Source organism: Pseudonaja textilis, chromosome 6 (genome assembly GCF_049901715.1).
Source record: "Pseudonaja textilis isolate UNSWEBS1 chromosome 6, rPseTex1.2, whole genome shotgun sequence".
In the NCBI taxonomy this organism is placed as follows: domain Eukaryota; kingdom Metazoa; phylum Chordata; class Lepidosauria; order Squamata; family Elapidae; genus Pseudonaja; species Pseudonaja textilis.
Window position 1 is genome coordinate 18,012,365 of NC_141995.1, and position 17,735 is coordinate 18,030,099.

The following is a 17,735-nucleotide window of genomic DNA, read 5'->3' on the forward strand; positions in this document are numbered from 1 at the left end:
ACCCTGATGCAGCCCTCAATGAAATCGAGTTTGACACCCCTGCTCTATAGGATCCTGAAGGGAATGTTCTTGCATTGGAATAGGAAATAGCTAGCTGTTGTATTTACTGTATAGGAATTCATTCAAATATTCATAAGAATTGCACTGATGCACAATGTATAGTGATACTGGGAACTGAAGAAGTGTCAAGGACAAGCATGACATGATAGACATTAAATGGGTCACCCTGTAATCATGCCCAATTTTGTGGCCCATTTTTTGCAGCCACAATCATTAAACAAACATTTTTCACAACCCTGTGAGGTGGATTAGTCTAAGAGAGAATGATTGGCCTAAAGTGACCCAGTCAGCTTTCAATGGCTAAGACAGTGCCTTAACTAACTAGACCAAACTAATTCCCTTTGGTCTCTCTAGACCAGGGGTGTCAAACCCACATCGTCACAGCGGTATCATGTGACATATTGGGATTTTTTTCCCCTTCACTAAACCGGGTGTGGGCATGACCAGCACATGGCGCATCCGGCCCACAGTTGGGATTTTGACAGCTTTGCTCTAGACCAAATATGGTTTCCTCTAAGAGTCTTAAAAGAATCCTATTTCTATAAATTTGTCTGTACAGATGGAAGATGGATTTAAAAGGCTATTGGAAAGAATTTGCCATGGCTTGCTTTAATACCAGATTTGCACATGTCTGCATTGTGCTTGAACAAATTTGTTGTGTCATGCAACAACTTGAAGCAGTTACATCCCCAAAATGAAAGCAAATCTCTCTGAACTCCTTCTGAATAAATCAGTCTAATTATACAGTGTTTCCATGAAACATCAGGGTAGTTTCATCTTTGGGAAAGTATCTGTAATTAGTCATCTTTCTTCTTTTTGGGAGAGAAATTTGCAAAACACTCTGCAAAATAGCTGAAATATCAACTGGATTCATCCCTTGCTCTAGATAGATAGATAGATAGATAGATAGATAGATAGATAGATAGATAGATAGATAGATAGATAGATAGATAGATGAATGGTAGATAGATAGATAGATAGATAGATAGATAGATAGATAGATAGATAGATAGATAGATAGATAATATGTAGGTAGGTAGAAGGTAGATAAATGATAGATTGATAAGACAGACAGACAGACATGAAATGCATGTATGCCAATCATTCTTATTCAGCTGTTAGGATTAACAACTCATTTTTTAGGCAAAGTCTTGTTAAATGAAACCATGACTAAGATTATGATCTTAATGTCAGCTTTCCTTTGCTTTATAGACCTGTGAAGTTTGTAAATGTGAGGATTTGGTCAAACTTATTTTTTCATTGTTGTTTTAACTGCAAACTGTTCACTAAACAAATTAGTCAATAAACCAAGGTTACATGTCATTACAAAGGTCCACATTAGTAGACTCTTGTCAAAACTTTCATTCAGAGTTGTGCTTAATGACATTAGTGCCATTCTTTTCGTTTCAGCCTTGAAAAGAGCAGAAGGCCAAGTGGAAAAGAAGGGGACAGAAGGAGAGCCTAAGATAAATGATTATTCTGATGAAATAGATGAGGAAGATCCCTACACCTCTGCTGTAGTAAATGATGGTGTGTATGATGCCATTATGGAGAATGAGTTTCAAGAGCAAAGGAAAGATGGTGGATCCTTTATTATGCATCGGCCACCAGCACCTGCCCCACGTCCGTTGTCTGCTGCTGTGAGAGAGGAGAGCACTTCTTACATAGCTCAAGGTAACATTCATTGTCATTCAGTGTTCAAATGCTTTGATGAACTTTTGCTGGAAATAAACTTCTACTTATTTATTTCTGACCATCTGTCAGACTTCAGCACAGTAATAAATCTTGACTTTCCAATCTTGACTTTCCACATTCAGCAACTTGCTTATAGAAGCACCTCACAGACGCAAAAGACAGCCAGATGTTCTTGCAGACCAAATGGAAGTCATATGGGTTATGCAGAAAACCTGCCTATTCCCGAGCACAGAAATTAAGTCCAGTTCCAGAGATATAAAGAAAATCACACATCTAGCAAAATTTACATGTAGGCAAATTGGTGCTATCCAGATATTTGAACTTCGTCTCTTAGTAATTCGTGCTGAAGTAACTAATGGCAATGAAAAATGGGAATTGCAGTTCAAAACATCTGGATAGTATCACCCTCCCTCTCCATATTTTACATGGAACAGGGGAATCACAGTTCTCTACATTGTGAAGCTTATAGTAAGAAATAGTAGAAACAAACTTTGGGTCACTAAGTCAAGTGAGCATGAGGTTTTTCTAAATTCTGGGCTAAAGAAATTTGCCAACAGTGAGAATCACACATATTAGAACAAATGCAAAGTACATAGACGTTACTGGCAACCCAACCCATGAACCAGTTAGAATGGAAAAACCATTAACACAGCGAGCAAACAAGCAAATTGAATTATGCTAATTTATACAGTAAGTGGATTACTTAGTGCTTTCTGAGCTTGGTTATTTTCTTGCAGATGTTTCATTACTAAATTAGATAACATCATCAATACAAGTAAGGACTGGGGTTTGCTCTCATTTTATATACTAGTGGTTGCCCTGTCAGTGTTGGTGGGAATGGGTTTTGATAATTCCTCGATTAGGCTTTTATTTACTGTTAGCTTTATTTATATGTAGCTTTATTTTGAGGATAATTATGTCCATTTATCTATCATGATTCCCCAGAGGTCTAATATGAGCTTGTGAGAATAAAAAGTTGAGGATTCCCAACTTACTTAAAAATCTAAAATTCTTTGGAGAAAAAGAAAAAAGTTTGTTTGGAGCATAAACACCAGAGGTTCAGCAGGTTCTGACCAGTTCTGGAGAACCGGTAGCAGAAATTTTGAGTAGTTCAGAGAACCAGCAAATTCCACCTCTGACTGGCTCCACCCCATCTATTCTCTGCCTCCCGAGTCCCAGCTGATTGACTGGGTCTTCTTTTGTTGCCCTGTACAGGAGAACAGAGCTGGAAAGCAGGTTAGTGGGGTGGGGAGGGAATGGGATTTGCAGCAACCTTCCCCCAGGAGTGGGGAGAGAAAGGGGATTTTACAATATCCTTCCCCTTCCATGTCCACCAAACCATGCCCACAGAATCGGTAATAAAAAAAATTTGAATCCCACCACTGATAAACACCTATAGATAATCTGTGATGCCACCATTTTCTGTTTAGCAAGGAAACTACTGTTCATATGTAGGCTGAAGGAAGCAAAGATGACAACAGAGATGAGTGGCAGGGTGAGGCATGATGAGGCAAATGAGCTGCTCATGCCCAAAGGGAGCGCCCAGCTGGGGCAGGGCTAGGGTTTTCCAGGCTGACCTCACAGGCCAGATCTAATCTTCTCACAGGCCAGATCTGGCCCATGGGCCTTGAGTTTGACACCTCTGATCTATCCCCTTTCCATTTTTAAGATGTGGTGTTGTTTTTTTTATTTCTATTGTTCATTAAACTATTATAACATTGGGTCCAATTTTATGGTGTCAGGCAGGGGTGGAATTCTACAGGTTCGCACCTATTCACTAGAACCGGTTGTTAACATTCTAAGCGGTTCGGAGAACCGCTTGTTAGAAGAAATTACTGGCCTAATCCTGTAAGGAGGGCAGGAAGGAAACATTCTGGTGTTGCTTACAGAAACTGCCTCTCCATTAATTCTTATTACATTCTTGGCAGGTCTAGACTTCCTGTCTCTGGAACTTCTCTGGAGTTTTTCTTCCTCCTTTGCTGATACTTTGCTTGTGTGGAGTGACCATTCAAAGTTATAATGGCACTGAAAAAAGTGACTTATGTCCGTTTTTCACACTTACAACTGTTGCAGCTTCCCCACAATCTCGAGAGGCCAGGCGAGGAGATGCGTGCCTCAGTTGTGAGTGATGTTGAGTTGGTCACGCCCAGCCAGTCACATGACCACCAAGCCATGCCCACCACCTCAGCCACACCCACAGAACCGGTTGTTAGAAAATTTGAATCCCAACACTGTTGTCAGGGAAATAATTGAGAAAGCATATTATTTACTTATGCATTGTAAAAGGTTGTTGTGTATTGGCTCAGGCATATCATCCTTGGAAGCTAAGGTTAGTATCATTTAACTACAGACAGGTGCAAGTTTGCTTACAGCTTAGCTATGACTTTTCAGAGCTGTTTCAGGCCTGCTTCAGGGTCTGTTCTGGGTGATTCATTGGCATCCTGGATATAGTTGATAGTGTGAAAAATCTACCATCTGAAGTTCATGCTTATAATTATAAGTCTGTTCCAGCCCATTTTCCAATAGGCATGTGATCTACAATTCAAAGTTATATATATATATAACTTTGAATTGTAGATCGCATGCCTATTGGAAAATGGGCTGGAACAGACTTATAATTATAAGCATGAACTTCAGATATATATATTGACTTCCTCAGAAATTGACTTGATGTAGTCACTCAAAATAAAGCTTATGTCCAGGTTATTATACAGAATAACAGAATAATAGAGTTAGAAGGGACATTGGAGATCCTCTAGTCCACCCCCCTGCTCAGGCAGGAAATCCTGTAAAGTTTCAGACCAATGGTTGTCCAATCTCTTCTTCAAAAAGTTTTAAAAGTTTAGTTTCAAAGTCATGGTATTTGTAGGTCAAATTTTCATGTCTGCTATGGTGACCAAGAACCTGTCTCAATTTTCAGATCTACTTATACTTAAATTCTTCTGTTGAATTTCATATTTTGTGGAGCTGATAATCTAAACTAAAGGAATTACTGGTATATATGTAATTGGTATATAGTGGTATTTACTGGTATATAGGTAACAGACTATACTCCAATTAGCTAGAAACTGGACAGAGACAAATTTCAAAGCATTGTGCACTACCAAGTAAAGTTATTCTTCCTTGATATTTGGTAGATCCAAATGGTTTTCCCAACCTATTTTGGGGAAAGTTCTTATCTTGTCTTATAGTGATATCACATAACTCTAGGAATTTGTGGAATATTGAAATGATGTGGACAATTGAACTTATTCATGTTGTTCTTTCTCTTTTGGTAGTCATTCTTGTATTTGTAGTCATTCTTGTATTTGAGAAATATTGAAGCAATGCAGAAAAACAGTAACGAACTATTTAAAAATATTAAATAGTCCCTTTAAAAATAGTTCTTCCTACAGTTATTACATTCCCTCAAAACAGGCACTTCTCAAATCTCTTTAGCAGTGGAATGGTGCAGTGGCCACTTTTTTGAAGACAGCGAAGTCCACATTTTGGACAGAGAGGACTTCTGGTTTGAAAGTGGGGTCAAAGAGGCCATCTATATCAAAACTGAACAGCCCTCTTTCAACACACCTCTCTCAAAAGTGTGGGGGGGAAACAACATTATATCTCCAGTCTACAATATACTCCTTCCAGCAGTTCCAAGAAAGTTCCACACCCATTTGCACTATGCATGTGACCCCAAGGACACAGATAAAACACCAAGTGGCTTCAACGAGTCTCTAAAAGAATGCAAATGACCAGCTGTCTGCAAGGAACATGCATTCTTCCATTTCCCCACCATCAGTCAAGAAGAAGCTTCTTGGATGAGAAGTTAAACATCTTCAGAGAAAAAACAAAGTCTAATTGCCTCTTGGAAAAAGCAACTTTGGGACAGTGGGACTATTTCCTTTCCTTTCCTTTCATGATTTCATGAGCTTAGTATGGTAATAGCAATTAGGTCATGAGACTCTCCTATTTTCATTTGAAGCTACATCGTATAGCAAAGGATGTGTGTTAGAGAACCTTGCTTCCATGTTTATGCAATTCCAAGCTTAATCAGGGAAATATATTTATAAAACAAAAATAAAATTATAATAACTATACAGTAAGAAATAAGTATAGCAATTTAAAACTAATATTTGAATAACTAAACCACTGGATGCCCCAAAGGGGCATGAGGCAACTGGACTTTCAGCTCTGCCTAGATGGTGGAGAATGGAAGGATTTATACTTCTTGAAGATAGCTGGTCATTTGTACCTTATTAGCTTTTCTAGTTGACAACACCACCCATCACATCAACAATTCACAGGACTTCACCAACAAGCTTTGGAAACTAAACTGACTCAGACGACACCATGGTTTCCTATGATGTGACTTCCCTCTTCACCAGTATGCCAATAACTGAAGTGTCACAGTAGTGAACAAATGAGTGCTACAAGACAGCAGCTTAGGTGACAGAATCAGCTTCTGCCAAGACCACATATGTGTCATGCTAGACCTCTGCCTGACCACTACTTATTTTAAATACAAGGGAGGTTTCTACAGACAAAAATGCAGCTGCACCATGGGTTCATCTGTGTCCCCCATTGTGGCCAATGTCTACATGGAAGAGGTAGAAACCAAAGCCCTGTTGTCAGTGGTGGCATGCTACCATTTCAGCCTGGTTTGGCCAAACCGGTAGTAAAAATCACTACTGGTTCTGCCCAACCGGTAATTTAAAAAAGCCTCCGGTCAGCTGAGAGGAGGAAAAAGAAGCCTCCAACAATCAGCTGAGAGGATAAAAGACTGAAAAATGGATAGGGGGGGTGGGAGGGTCACTCCTAGCTTTTCCTTTCTTCATCCTCTCAGGTGATTGGCTTGTTAGGGGTGCACACGTTAGGGGCATGTGCGCATGCACACACGATCACCCACTGAACCGGTAGTGACTAAGGTTGGATCCCACTACTGCCTGCCTGTTATGTAAAAGGAATTCAACCAAACAAAGTTGCAGAAAGTTGTAAAAAATAAAATCAATCTGCACAATGGGATTTCTTCTTATATTCTGTTTTTAAAAGTCTTAGGTGTTCTATCAAGACACTAGAATTGTGATGGATAATCAGCTTTTTTGTTTTCCTGCTGCTACTAGTAACTTCTTAATTTGCGGTTTTGTTACAGTCTTTCAGCAAAAGGTGACTAGGACTCATGCTGGTAATGAGAAGCTGTTGAATGCTGTCCGGAAACTAGGTACAGAATTAAATGCTTTTTTCAATTTTGCTCTTTTTTAAAGTAATATGAATACAGCTTAATAGCAATGCAGGATTCATTTCTCTTATTGTGGACAACCAGCATTGTATTAGAACTGCAACTTGACAGAATTCAAAGCCAATATGATTAATGTATATGCTGGATGAGAACTGTGGGAATTTGCAGTCCCGGCACATCTGAAGAGAACCAGGTTAGATAAGAAGGGAATATAGCATGCAACAATTAATAGCACAACTATCTACACAATTATTCATTATTAATTAGTTTCACCAATGCAAATTATTGCACAGTCCTGGGATATAAATATAGACGAGGCCGGCAGGATAGCCATTTTGAGGTCTGCAGACACAGAACTCTCCAGTCAATCCTTCTAGCTAAAAATCAAAGTTAGTAACCAACTGCTGCATTTGCTTAGAGGAGATATGGAAAGAATAGCAGACTGGAGGCAAAACAAATTTATATGCTGGGAATCAAGTGGCATAAAAATTATCATTATGATTGGTCATACAGTCAACCAGATGTTTAGACTGGATTTGGCATTTTTATTTTCCATATTTTTTGGAGTATGACACACTCCAAAGTATAAGACACAGCTAGCTTTGGGGGAGGAAAACAAGAAAAAAAAATCTGCCTTTGTCTCCTAGCAATTTGCTAGCAAATTGAAACGGCCTGTTTCAGTTTCAGTTTCAGTTTCAGCACAGCTTGATTAGCACAAGCAGCTGATTGTCAGTTGGATCTTCCTTCCGACGATCAGCTGTTTCAGGCTGCAAGGATTACCATAGCCTATTGCCGCCTCCACGGGCTCCATTTTTGTCATCCGCATTTCGTTTTAGGTCTCTGTTTGCCCCATTTTCAGCCTGTTCTGGGCAGTGGGGATCGGAACGGGCAGAAAATGGGGCACACAGAGGCTGAAAATAGGATGCAGGAGGCCAAAAATGGGGAATCTTCTTTACTATTTTATAAGTGGGTGTAACTGCTTGGGGAAATCCCTGGGATAGGAACCATTCAGGAGTTGATAGTTCCATATATAAAGTAAATTCAAAAATTAATATTCTGCTGGGTTTACTATAGAATCTGTCAGGTTAAAAGGGAAGATAATTGTAACCATTTTGTTCTTTTATATATTATAATAAATATTAATATAATAATATCTGCTAAAAATATCTGCTAAAATTCATCTTCTAATCTATCTATTGTATTTCCCTGGATAATCCACCAGTAATAATTTTGAAATTTGGCACTTCTAGAAGGCTTATAGACATTTAGAGTCAGTAGGGTAAGCTCGTTTATTATCATAAGTCTCATTATGGGCTGGGGAGACAGTAGTCCATTTTTTTTAGATGCCTCCAGGTTCCTCTTTCTGCTAACAAAATAGCCTAAAAGAGTATTCCATAGAATGTGGTTTCCATGTTGTAATAACCCTTGATCTAATTTCTTCTGATCTAAGTTACATCCATCTGGCTTTCTGGTTTATTGCAGACACAATATGTCACGTAATTTTAATAAGTTTAACAAATTCTTATCAACAGTTTGAGCATTCCAACTTCTTATATTTGAAACCATGATGGATAAACTATCTGAAATTGTACAGCTTAATTGTGATTTGATATGTGAGGTCTTCTTCCTAATTGTAGAATCAAGAATGCACTTTTTATCTACAATTTAAGCACTGTAGTGTCAGCTTCATTTGACCCATGGAAGCGTATCTCTTACCTGTCCTTTTACTGCCAATAACTTCATGTTTTGAACTGGATTTTACCATTGGATTGGAACACAGAGTGATTTCATCAGAGATCATTAGACTAAGGGCATTGGTTGGTTTGTTAAACAACAAAAGATACCTCTGGTATTGCAGTTAGATCTTAAAATCTAGATCTAAGTGCAAGTGGTTCACAGGCCTTTATCTGTAAGAAAAGAATCTGTATGGCTTGGTGTATCTTGAACAGGGGGAGGCTATATAAATTATTTTCATACAGATATTTAATTCATGGACCATTGCCGTTTAGATAACTATACCCTGGGAATTAGCTTTAGGAGACATTTTCTTCCTCCCTCCAAGGCTCAAGGTTGATATGATCTACTGTAAAGTATCATATACAGATTACATAACATAATGTAGTATTTTTATGTGCTTAAGGGAACATGGATTGTATATATCATTCTGATTCTATGCACCTCTTCCTTCACTACTACTGAGTAGCAGGACATGGATATCCCTTAAACAGCAGTCTTCAACCTTGACAACTTTAAATCTGGAGGACTTCAACTCCCAGAATTCTCCAGCCAGCTGGCTGGGGAATTCTGGGAGTTGAAGTCAGGCAGGCTTAAAGTTTGGACGCCCTTGCCTTAAACCTCATGCCCTGGATCTAGTCATGTGAAGCACAATGGTCCATGAGAAGCTCATGGAATGAGACATGGTAATATACATTTTGGTGACTCCCAATAAGGATAAAACTGGACATTATTGCCTCCTGGTAGTTAGTATTCCTTTTCCTTTCCATCAGCAAGTGGGATAAATGTCCACATATTTATTTATTTGTCAATAGCTTACATGTTAATAAACATAAATATAAATACAGGAAATGGGTATGAATAATTGGGGACAATAGGACAGGGACGGTAGACATCATTGTGTGCTTATGCAACTACATACCTCTTAGGAAGTGGGTGAAGTCAATAGTGGTTAGTTTGAGGGAAAAGGAGTGTGGGTTTGGGGATGTGACAACAAAGTCAGGTAGTGTGTTCCAGGCATTGACCACTCTGTTGTTGAAGTTATACTTTCTCATTGTGTGCTCTTGTATTGTTGCAGTTGAAGGTGAAAAAAAATCATTGATCGGTAGTACATTAAAGCAGATTATTTTATAAACTATACTTAAGTCAAATATAGTATACTCTTCAGTAAGAGAACCAATAATGCATAATATAGCCCGCTTTTCCAGTTTAAGTTGGTACTTTGGGGAGCATTGACCCAGAATTTTCTGAAGAATGCACAAGTCCTCCTCTTTAAAGTACAGATGTAGCCTAGCATTTATTCAAAAGAGTCCTTGCTGAGTATATATAAGAAGCCAATGTAATACCTGGCAAGTCTTAACCACATCATCAGTAAAATGTACTAGATCATGTCCATAGCCAAAATTGTGTCAGAAGAAGAGGAAAACACTTCTTTCAAATTACAACTAAAGACAATTTTAAGCTGTCTCAGCAGTGGCCTATGGATGCAGCAAGCCTACTTTATGTGCAAAAATGGAAGGATACTTTGATTCCCATAATGGACAAATGCCTGCAAAAGTTGATGGACTTCACAGAAATTACTAAATTGACTTATTTGATTAAAGAAAAGAATACCATTAATTTTATTTCTACTTGAAAACCGCTTTTGGATTTTGTGCTTGAGGTGGGGGGAAAATGAAACTTTGATTTTTGCTGACTAGATGGGTTTGTTGTTATAGAAATGGCTAGTATATATGATTTGTAAAAGTAAAAAAGTTGAGATTGTATGTTATTACCTTATTGCACCAAAAGGAGTCAGAAGACAATGCTTTTCTTTTTCTTTTCCCATTTATCCTACAATTTTTCCTGTTCCTCTTTTCCTTTCCTGTTGGCCTATTTTTGTTTTTCTTTATATCCCTGTATTTTACATCAAGGGACATGGTGGCTCAGTGGCTAAGACTCTGAGCTTGTCGATCACAAAGATCAACAGTTCAGAAGTTGGAGTCCCTAGCACCACATAACGGAGAGAGCTACCATTACTTGTCCCAGCTTCTGCCAACCTAGCAGTTTGGAAGCATGTAAAAATGCAAGTAGAAAAATAGGGACCACTTTGGTGGGAAGGTAATAGCGTTCTGTGCACCCTTGGCATTTAGTCATGCCGGCCACATGACCACAGAGACATCTTTGGACAGCGCTGGCTCTTCAGCTTTGTAATGGAGATGAGCACTGCCCCCTAGAGCCAGAAACGACTAGCACATATGTGAGAGGGGAACCTTTACCTTTACCTTACCTTTACCATTTTGGTGTGACTCATTTTTGCAACATGAAGACTTACAGGCAATATTTTATCTCCCCTATAAGGTTAAATATAATTTGCTTAGAAAAGAAAAAGAACACAGGATTATCTTTGGAAATGTGTGACAGACTTATTATTTGATTGCTGCAGGATATTAGCACAATAGTGCTGCATTTTCTGCTTTTATTTTCTGAACGAAGCTGCCCACCCTTAATGGAATGTGTCAGAACTTCCTGACTTGTGTTTCATAATTAGCTAATGGCATTGTGCTATCTCTTAACAGGAACTCCAATGATTATTAAATTTAATGAGAGTGAATTAATCAAGGAAATGACCATGAAACTGAATGGTAGATGTAGAATTCCCTCTCTCTCCCTCTCCCTCTCTCTCTCTCTCTCTCTCCCTCTTTCTCTCCCTTTCCCCCTCTCTCCTTCCCCGCTCTCTCCTCTCTGCCTCTCCCTTACTTTATCTCTCTTTCACTCAAACACACACACACACAGACACACACACACACACACACCAACTAGATATTATATTTTTACAATTCAGTGTGCAATATGTAGTATGAACAAGTTCATTTATCAACACAATTAAATATATAATATTAAAATATATTCTAATATCTCAACTAGATGTTGAGCATGGGACAAATTCGTGTATGTACAAAGTGAAGGTAGTTTGCTGCTGTTCAGTGAATAATGAGGCATATGGCTAAATATTCTATTGACTAGTAATTTTGAAGAAGATGGGTAAAATAATTTGCCTCTGAGAACTAGGGCTTACTGGACAATATCCAGTAGATTCCAGAGCCATCTGGAGACTCCAAACATCTGTTTTTATAGTCCTTAGTGAAATGGCTGAAAATGAGCAGTGCAATTTCCCATCATGTTAATTAGAAAACATTGAAAATTATAACATCGCCCTTACAGCATTGTGAAAGTGATTAGGAAACATACATAGGCACATTCACGCACAAACACACAAGCAAAAACAAAAAACAAAAAAACCCAGGGATAAAAATTCTGACTCATTCACAAAAGTCCTCATCTTTTGCTCTCCAAATATTATATGGGGCTTGTAGACACCCAAATGTGGCCCATCCCATGTGTTCAGAAATAGCAATTCTGTGTTGAGATGGGTTGTGTCTCACTTCCTTACCAAGAAATCCAAGGATGCTGATGATGATTTTTTCCTCATCATTTGCACTCGCTTTCTGCAGACAGAAGTTATGAGGACAAGGTCACATACACCATTGTCAAGCCCAATATCCCACCAAGGCAGGAAGAATACATCTTGTTCCAACAGCGACTGAAAAAGAGAAACAATTCCATGGATGAAATGCAGAAACTGGAGCCCTGGCAGATTCATACAAGTAGACCGGAAACCACTCATCAGGTAAATTATTCATAGATTTTGCCCATATTTATACTGAACATTTGAGGATAATATTTGGACCACTGTCAATAAATGGGATTTGTATTCCCATGAGTGTCAAATATGAAATCCTCCTTCTGGAATAATTATTGCTATAAAATATTATACTGGGTTATTAAAATGCTCAGAGAAAGCTCAGCAAAAAGTCTTTTGGCTGGCAGCAGTGTTCATCAAATTTGTAGGGAAGAAAATGGGGTGAAAGAAAATGCAAACAAATCATAAGAAGAGGACTTCCATGTGAGCAGTAGCCCCACTGGAAGAAGTTCCCTTTTGTTATTGTCCTTTTGAATTTTATTGATCTTTGGGTGGACAGAAAGGCTATAAGCTACTGGACAGCTGTCCAAACAATGGAAGATTGGCATTCAAAAATAAGGTTTAACCATATTGTCACTAAATAAGTGCAATAAAACTACTCTAGTCTCTTTTGAAAGCACTTCTAAAAAAATTACCTGCCAGCAACTGAAGGAGAAGTGATAGGGGAAAAAATGCAAAATGTGCAGTGTGCACCATATTAATTTGAAGTACCGCATCTATATTACTTTATGGCACTAGTACCTTGCCAATATTTCATTCCCCAAACCCTTGAAAAGGATTAAAATCCAATCAAATCATCCAAAGTTCTTAATATTTTTGATGAGTTTATAGACACACACCAACACACACACACACACACAGTATTTCCCCCAAAATAAGACAGTGTCTTATAGTAATTTTTGCTCCAAAAGAAACATTAGGGCTTATTTTCCAGTTAGGTCTTATTTTCAGGGAAATGCAGGTCTAAATGTCTCCGTCTGGTTGACAAACGTAACGGTGGTTTATTTTTTGGATAGGCCTTATATTACGAGCATCCTGAAAAATCATCCTAAAGCTTATTTCCAGTTAAATCTTATTTTCAGGGAAACAGGGTGTTTATATTTATATATATAAATAGAAACAGATTGTGTGCATGTGTGTGTGTTTGTGTGTGTATACTCCATTTCTTTAAAGTGTTTAGAGTTATTGGCAGGCTGAAATAAGGTTGGGAAAATAAGGAAGAAATATTTTGCCATGGGTTTAGTTTGCTTTCTGGGAATTATGAAGTAAATTATAGTTCAACAGAGCTGATTAAAACAGAAAATATCAAGGCTGATCTTTCTAAAATAATTATTTTTGCCCTTGAGGAGTGGGGAGTAGTAGTGATAAGGTTCTTTTTTTCCCCCTTGGGCAATTTTTCTACAATTCATTTGGTAGCAAATAGTGAACTGAATGAAGAAAAAAAATATTTTTAAAAGGATTTCCTTTGCTAAAACTCTTATGAGTGGGCTATTAAAAATCTTGATTGTTTGAATAATCAACTGTTCTTAATGATTTTTTGTTGCTCTTGTTTCTGTGTTGCTTCTTATAAAAAAAAATACACCAACTCAGAGATTCTATTCTCAGAAAATATCAGAGGTGAAAAAGATGCATGGTAAATTACATTTTACAAGTATTGAAACTATGTTGTGAAAGTGGCTTGAGCTATGTTAGTAAAGTCCATGGAAAAACTTTCTCTAGATTTTTCCAGAATGTTGTAGGCAACTGCCAAATTTTGCCTGCTTATTATCATTCTAGGTGATGGAGTATTTCAAGGATCAACTCAATACACATGGAGAAACTGGACTGTAATTTCCTTTACAGTAAGGATTATCAAACTGTGGTCGATCAAGTCCTTCAATCAATTGGGAAAAGTTGTTAAGAAAATAGATGAACTTTGATAGCACTGGTGTCTTGATTTATGTATAAGAATTTATATGGACAGTTTTTTTTTGTTTATTCTGACAAGTATTCATTCTGACAACTGTTGCGGGAACCTAGAAAACATCCTGGCAGACTTCTATAGGGGATATTTCCCAATAAACAGGAAAGAGAAATTATTTGGACTTGATTTTTTTTCATAGCTATGTAACCAATTCTTTTTGTATTATTTATTTAGTGTGAGGTGATGTTACAATTAGCCAAGAGACTACAGCGTTAGTACAATGTAGTGGCTGCTGATTCCTTTTGTATCTTATTGGCACATTGGAATGTAATCCTGTAACAAAATCCAAATGAACAAGGAAATGTATCTGTTAAGAAAAAAAACCACAAAATTTTTATATTAGAGGAATATTTGAGTAAAAAAATATTCTATAGGGAAAAATTGGTGACAATATGCATCTTACAAAATGTTTCTGTTATGCCTAATAAAATTTGAACATTTTATACTAACCCTTTCCATCCAAATTACCAAAGATAAACTCAGATTACCAATCAAGAAAAGATCACTCAAATCAAATCAAAGGAAATCATTATTGCAATAACAGATCAACATAAGGAGGGTAAAAACCATAAAGAATCTAAGAGAATTCTTGTGGGTTTACAGGAGCATAAAAGTTTAGTACATGGAAGACCAGCAAGTTTTACAGTATTGTATGTGGCAAACTAAATACTCATTAAATCTAATTTATCGCACAAGTTGTCATTTAATTAATTTTGATTGCTGCTGAACATTGTATGTTGTAGCAGCATTGGTATCTGAAAGCAGCAGGGTAGTGTATATACACATGCATACATAAGTAGACACACACACACACACACACACACACGCATGCCTATCTGTTGGATTTTTTTTTCATTCGTGAAATCACTTTTATCATTTTTATTCACAATTAAGTTGATAAGTCATATTACAGATAGTCCTTCACTTACAAACACAATTAGGACCCAACTTCCACATGCTGGTTGCCAAACCCCTGAATCCCAATCATGTGACCACAGAGACACTGTGATTGTTGTATGTGCAAGAACCATTTATAAGTCAAATGTCTATGGAGATTCTCAATCATCTCAATCATCCAGGTCATGGTTCTCCCAAATGTGCATGTATACATCACTTTTTTCAGTACTGTTGTAACTTTGAATGGTTTTTAAATAAATAGTCATGAATCAAAAACTACCTGTAGTTTGAGCCTATTTTACTTTAGGGCATGCAGAACACTTGATTAGAAAGGCAAAACCAGAGGTGGTATTCAGCAGGTTCTGACCAGTCTAGAGAACCGGCAGCGGAAATTCTGAGTAGTTCAGAGAACCGGCAAATACCACCACTGACTGGAGATTTTACAGTATCCTTCCCCTGCCACACCCACTAAACCATGCCCACAAAACCGGTAGTAAAAAAATTTGAATCCCACCACTGGGCAAAACATATATTCAATGTGGATGGTTTAGAGAGTCACTTTCTCCCATTAAGCAATCAGGGAATTCTGGAGTTCTGCAAATTCTCAGAAATTCTCAGGATTGGGAGAAGGGGGCTTATCCAAAATTAACAAAACTAGCTTTTATTTTTCCTATTATTTAAAATGTGTTTTATCTTTTTACAAATGAGAGTTTCTCTAACAAAAGCACCTGGAAGGCATCGCTTCAGAGTATTCTTCCGGAGACTATTGTTAAAAAATAAAATGGTGCTTATCTCATGGAAGCACTGCCTATAGTATCTAACTGGTGTGTTTCTTTAAAAATTGAGAGAAAATATATACTAATATCAACCATGGTTGAAAATTTGACAGAAAGATGCCACCAATAAAGCCACAGAGCTTCAGGATAACTTCAAACAAGAAGGCTAATTTGCAAAATACCTTTTTCAGAATATGTCCATTTCCCTAGAATAAGGAAACTGCATTATATCAAGAACCAGTTTGATGTACAGATTTACAGATTACAGATTAACAGAGTTGGAAGGGACCTTGTAGGTCATCTAGTCCAACCCCCACCCAAGCATTTTCTGATAAATGGCAGCCCAATCTCTTCTTGAAAGTCTCAAGTGATGAAGCTCCCACAATTTCCAAAGGCAATCTGTTCCATTGGTTGATTATTCTCACTGGCAGAAAGTTTCTCCTTATTTCCAGGTTAAATCTCTTCTTGTTCTGTTTCCATCCATTATGCCTTGTCTGACCTACAGGTGCTTTAGAAAGTAGCTTGATCCCTCTCCTCTCCTCAAATATTGGAACACTGCTATCATGTCTCCCCTGGTCCTTCTCTTCGCTCAACTAGCCCAGTTCCTTTAACGGTTCTTCATATGTTTTAGTCTCCAATCCCCTAATCATCCTGGTTGCTCTTCTCTTTTTCTAGAATCTCAACATCTTTTTTATAGTGTGCTGACCAAAACTGGATGCAGTACTCTAGGTGTGTTCTTTATTAAGTCTTTATAGAGTGCTATTAGTACTTCACTTGATCTTGATTGTATAATGTTAATGCAATTTAGGATTGCATTAGCTTTTTTGGCTGATGCTGCACACTGCTGATTCATATTTAGCTGGTTGTCCCCTAAGACTCCCAAGATCCCTCTCACAGTTACTGCTATTAAGCCTGGTTTCATCCAGTCTTTATGTGTACTTTTGGTTTTTCTTGCCTAAGTGCATGACTTTACTTTTCTCTACATTGAATTTCATTTTGTTAGATAGGGCCCAGTGTTCAAGTCTGTCAAGATCCATCTAGATCTTGAGCCTATCTTCTTGAATGTTAGCTATTCCTGCCAGCTTAGTATAATCTGCAAATTTGGTAAGTTCCCCTTTTATTCTCTCATCTAAATCGTTTATGAAGATATTGAAGAGTACTGGGTCTAAAATGGAACCTTGTGGCACCCCACCACTTACTTCCCTCCATGTTAATTTAGACCCATTAAGAACTACGTGTTGAGTACGGTTTGTCAGCCAGTTGCGAATCCATCTGAAGGTGGTGCTATCTATCCCACTTTTTTCTAGCTTGCCAAGAAGTAGGTTGTGGTCTACTTTGTAAAATGCCTTGCTGAAGTCTATTATGTCCACAGTTAAGGCACCAGAGTAGAAACTGGGAGATCACGCATTCTAGTCTTGCCTTAGGCATAATGTTTGCCTTAGGTGATCTTCAGACAGTCACTCCCTCTTAGCTATAAGAATGAAGCAGTGAGAAAGTATTCCGTTTTCTTGACACCATTTCAAAATCTGCAGAGACTATTCCCGGCAGTCACCAGGAGTCAACAAATATATTATTCTTATTGTTCCAGTAAGTAAACTGTTCTAAGATTATTTATTCCATGATTTTTTTCTGACAGAATTGTCACAATTAAACAAAGTTCTCAAAACAAAACTGTTAAAGAAGTTTTGACAGAAAACATTTTTATAAAAGAAGAGAACAAGACAATCTAGGTGCTAAAGATACTGTGTACATCAAACTATTTGGAAATAAGATATGTATCAATATTTCCAAGCAATTGTTGTTTGTGTGTTTTTACATATTAAACACTAGAAATGCTAATTTATGAACCTAGGCCAATAATTAAAA

At 37.6% G+C, this 17,735-nt stretch overlaps 1 protein-coding gene across 2 annotated transcripts in view; it reads left to right on the forward strand.

Moving 5' to 3' along the window:
• The window catches only part of BANK1 (B cell scaffold protein with ankyrin repeats 1), a 159,034-nt gene extending 143,665 nt beyond the window's left edge, over nucleotides 1-15,369 (forward strand). For both annotated transcript variants that reach the window (XM_026698275.2, XM_026698276.2), the window contains 4 exons: nucleotides 1,471-1,734; nucleotides 6,890-6,958; nucleotides 12,205-12,380; nucleotides 14,010-15,369. In XM_026698275.2, coding sequence (XP_026554060.2) covers nucleotides 1,471-1,734; nucleotides 6,890-6,958; nucleotides 12,205-12,380; nucleotides 14,010-14,063 — 563 coding nt within the window. In that variant the 3' untranslated portion in view covers nucleotides 14,064-15,369. The remainder of the gene's footprint in view (nucleotides 1-1,470; nucleotides 1,735-6,889; nucleotides 6,959-12,204; nucleotides 12,381-14,009) is intronic.
• The last annotated feature ends 2,366 nt before the right edge of the window (nucleotides 15,370-17,735 follow it).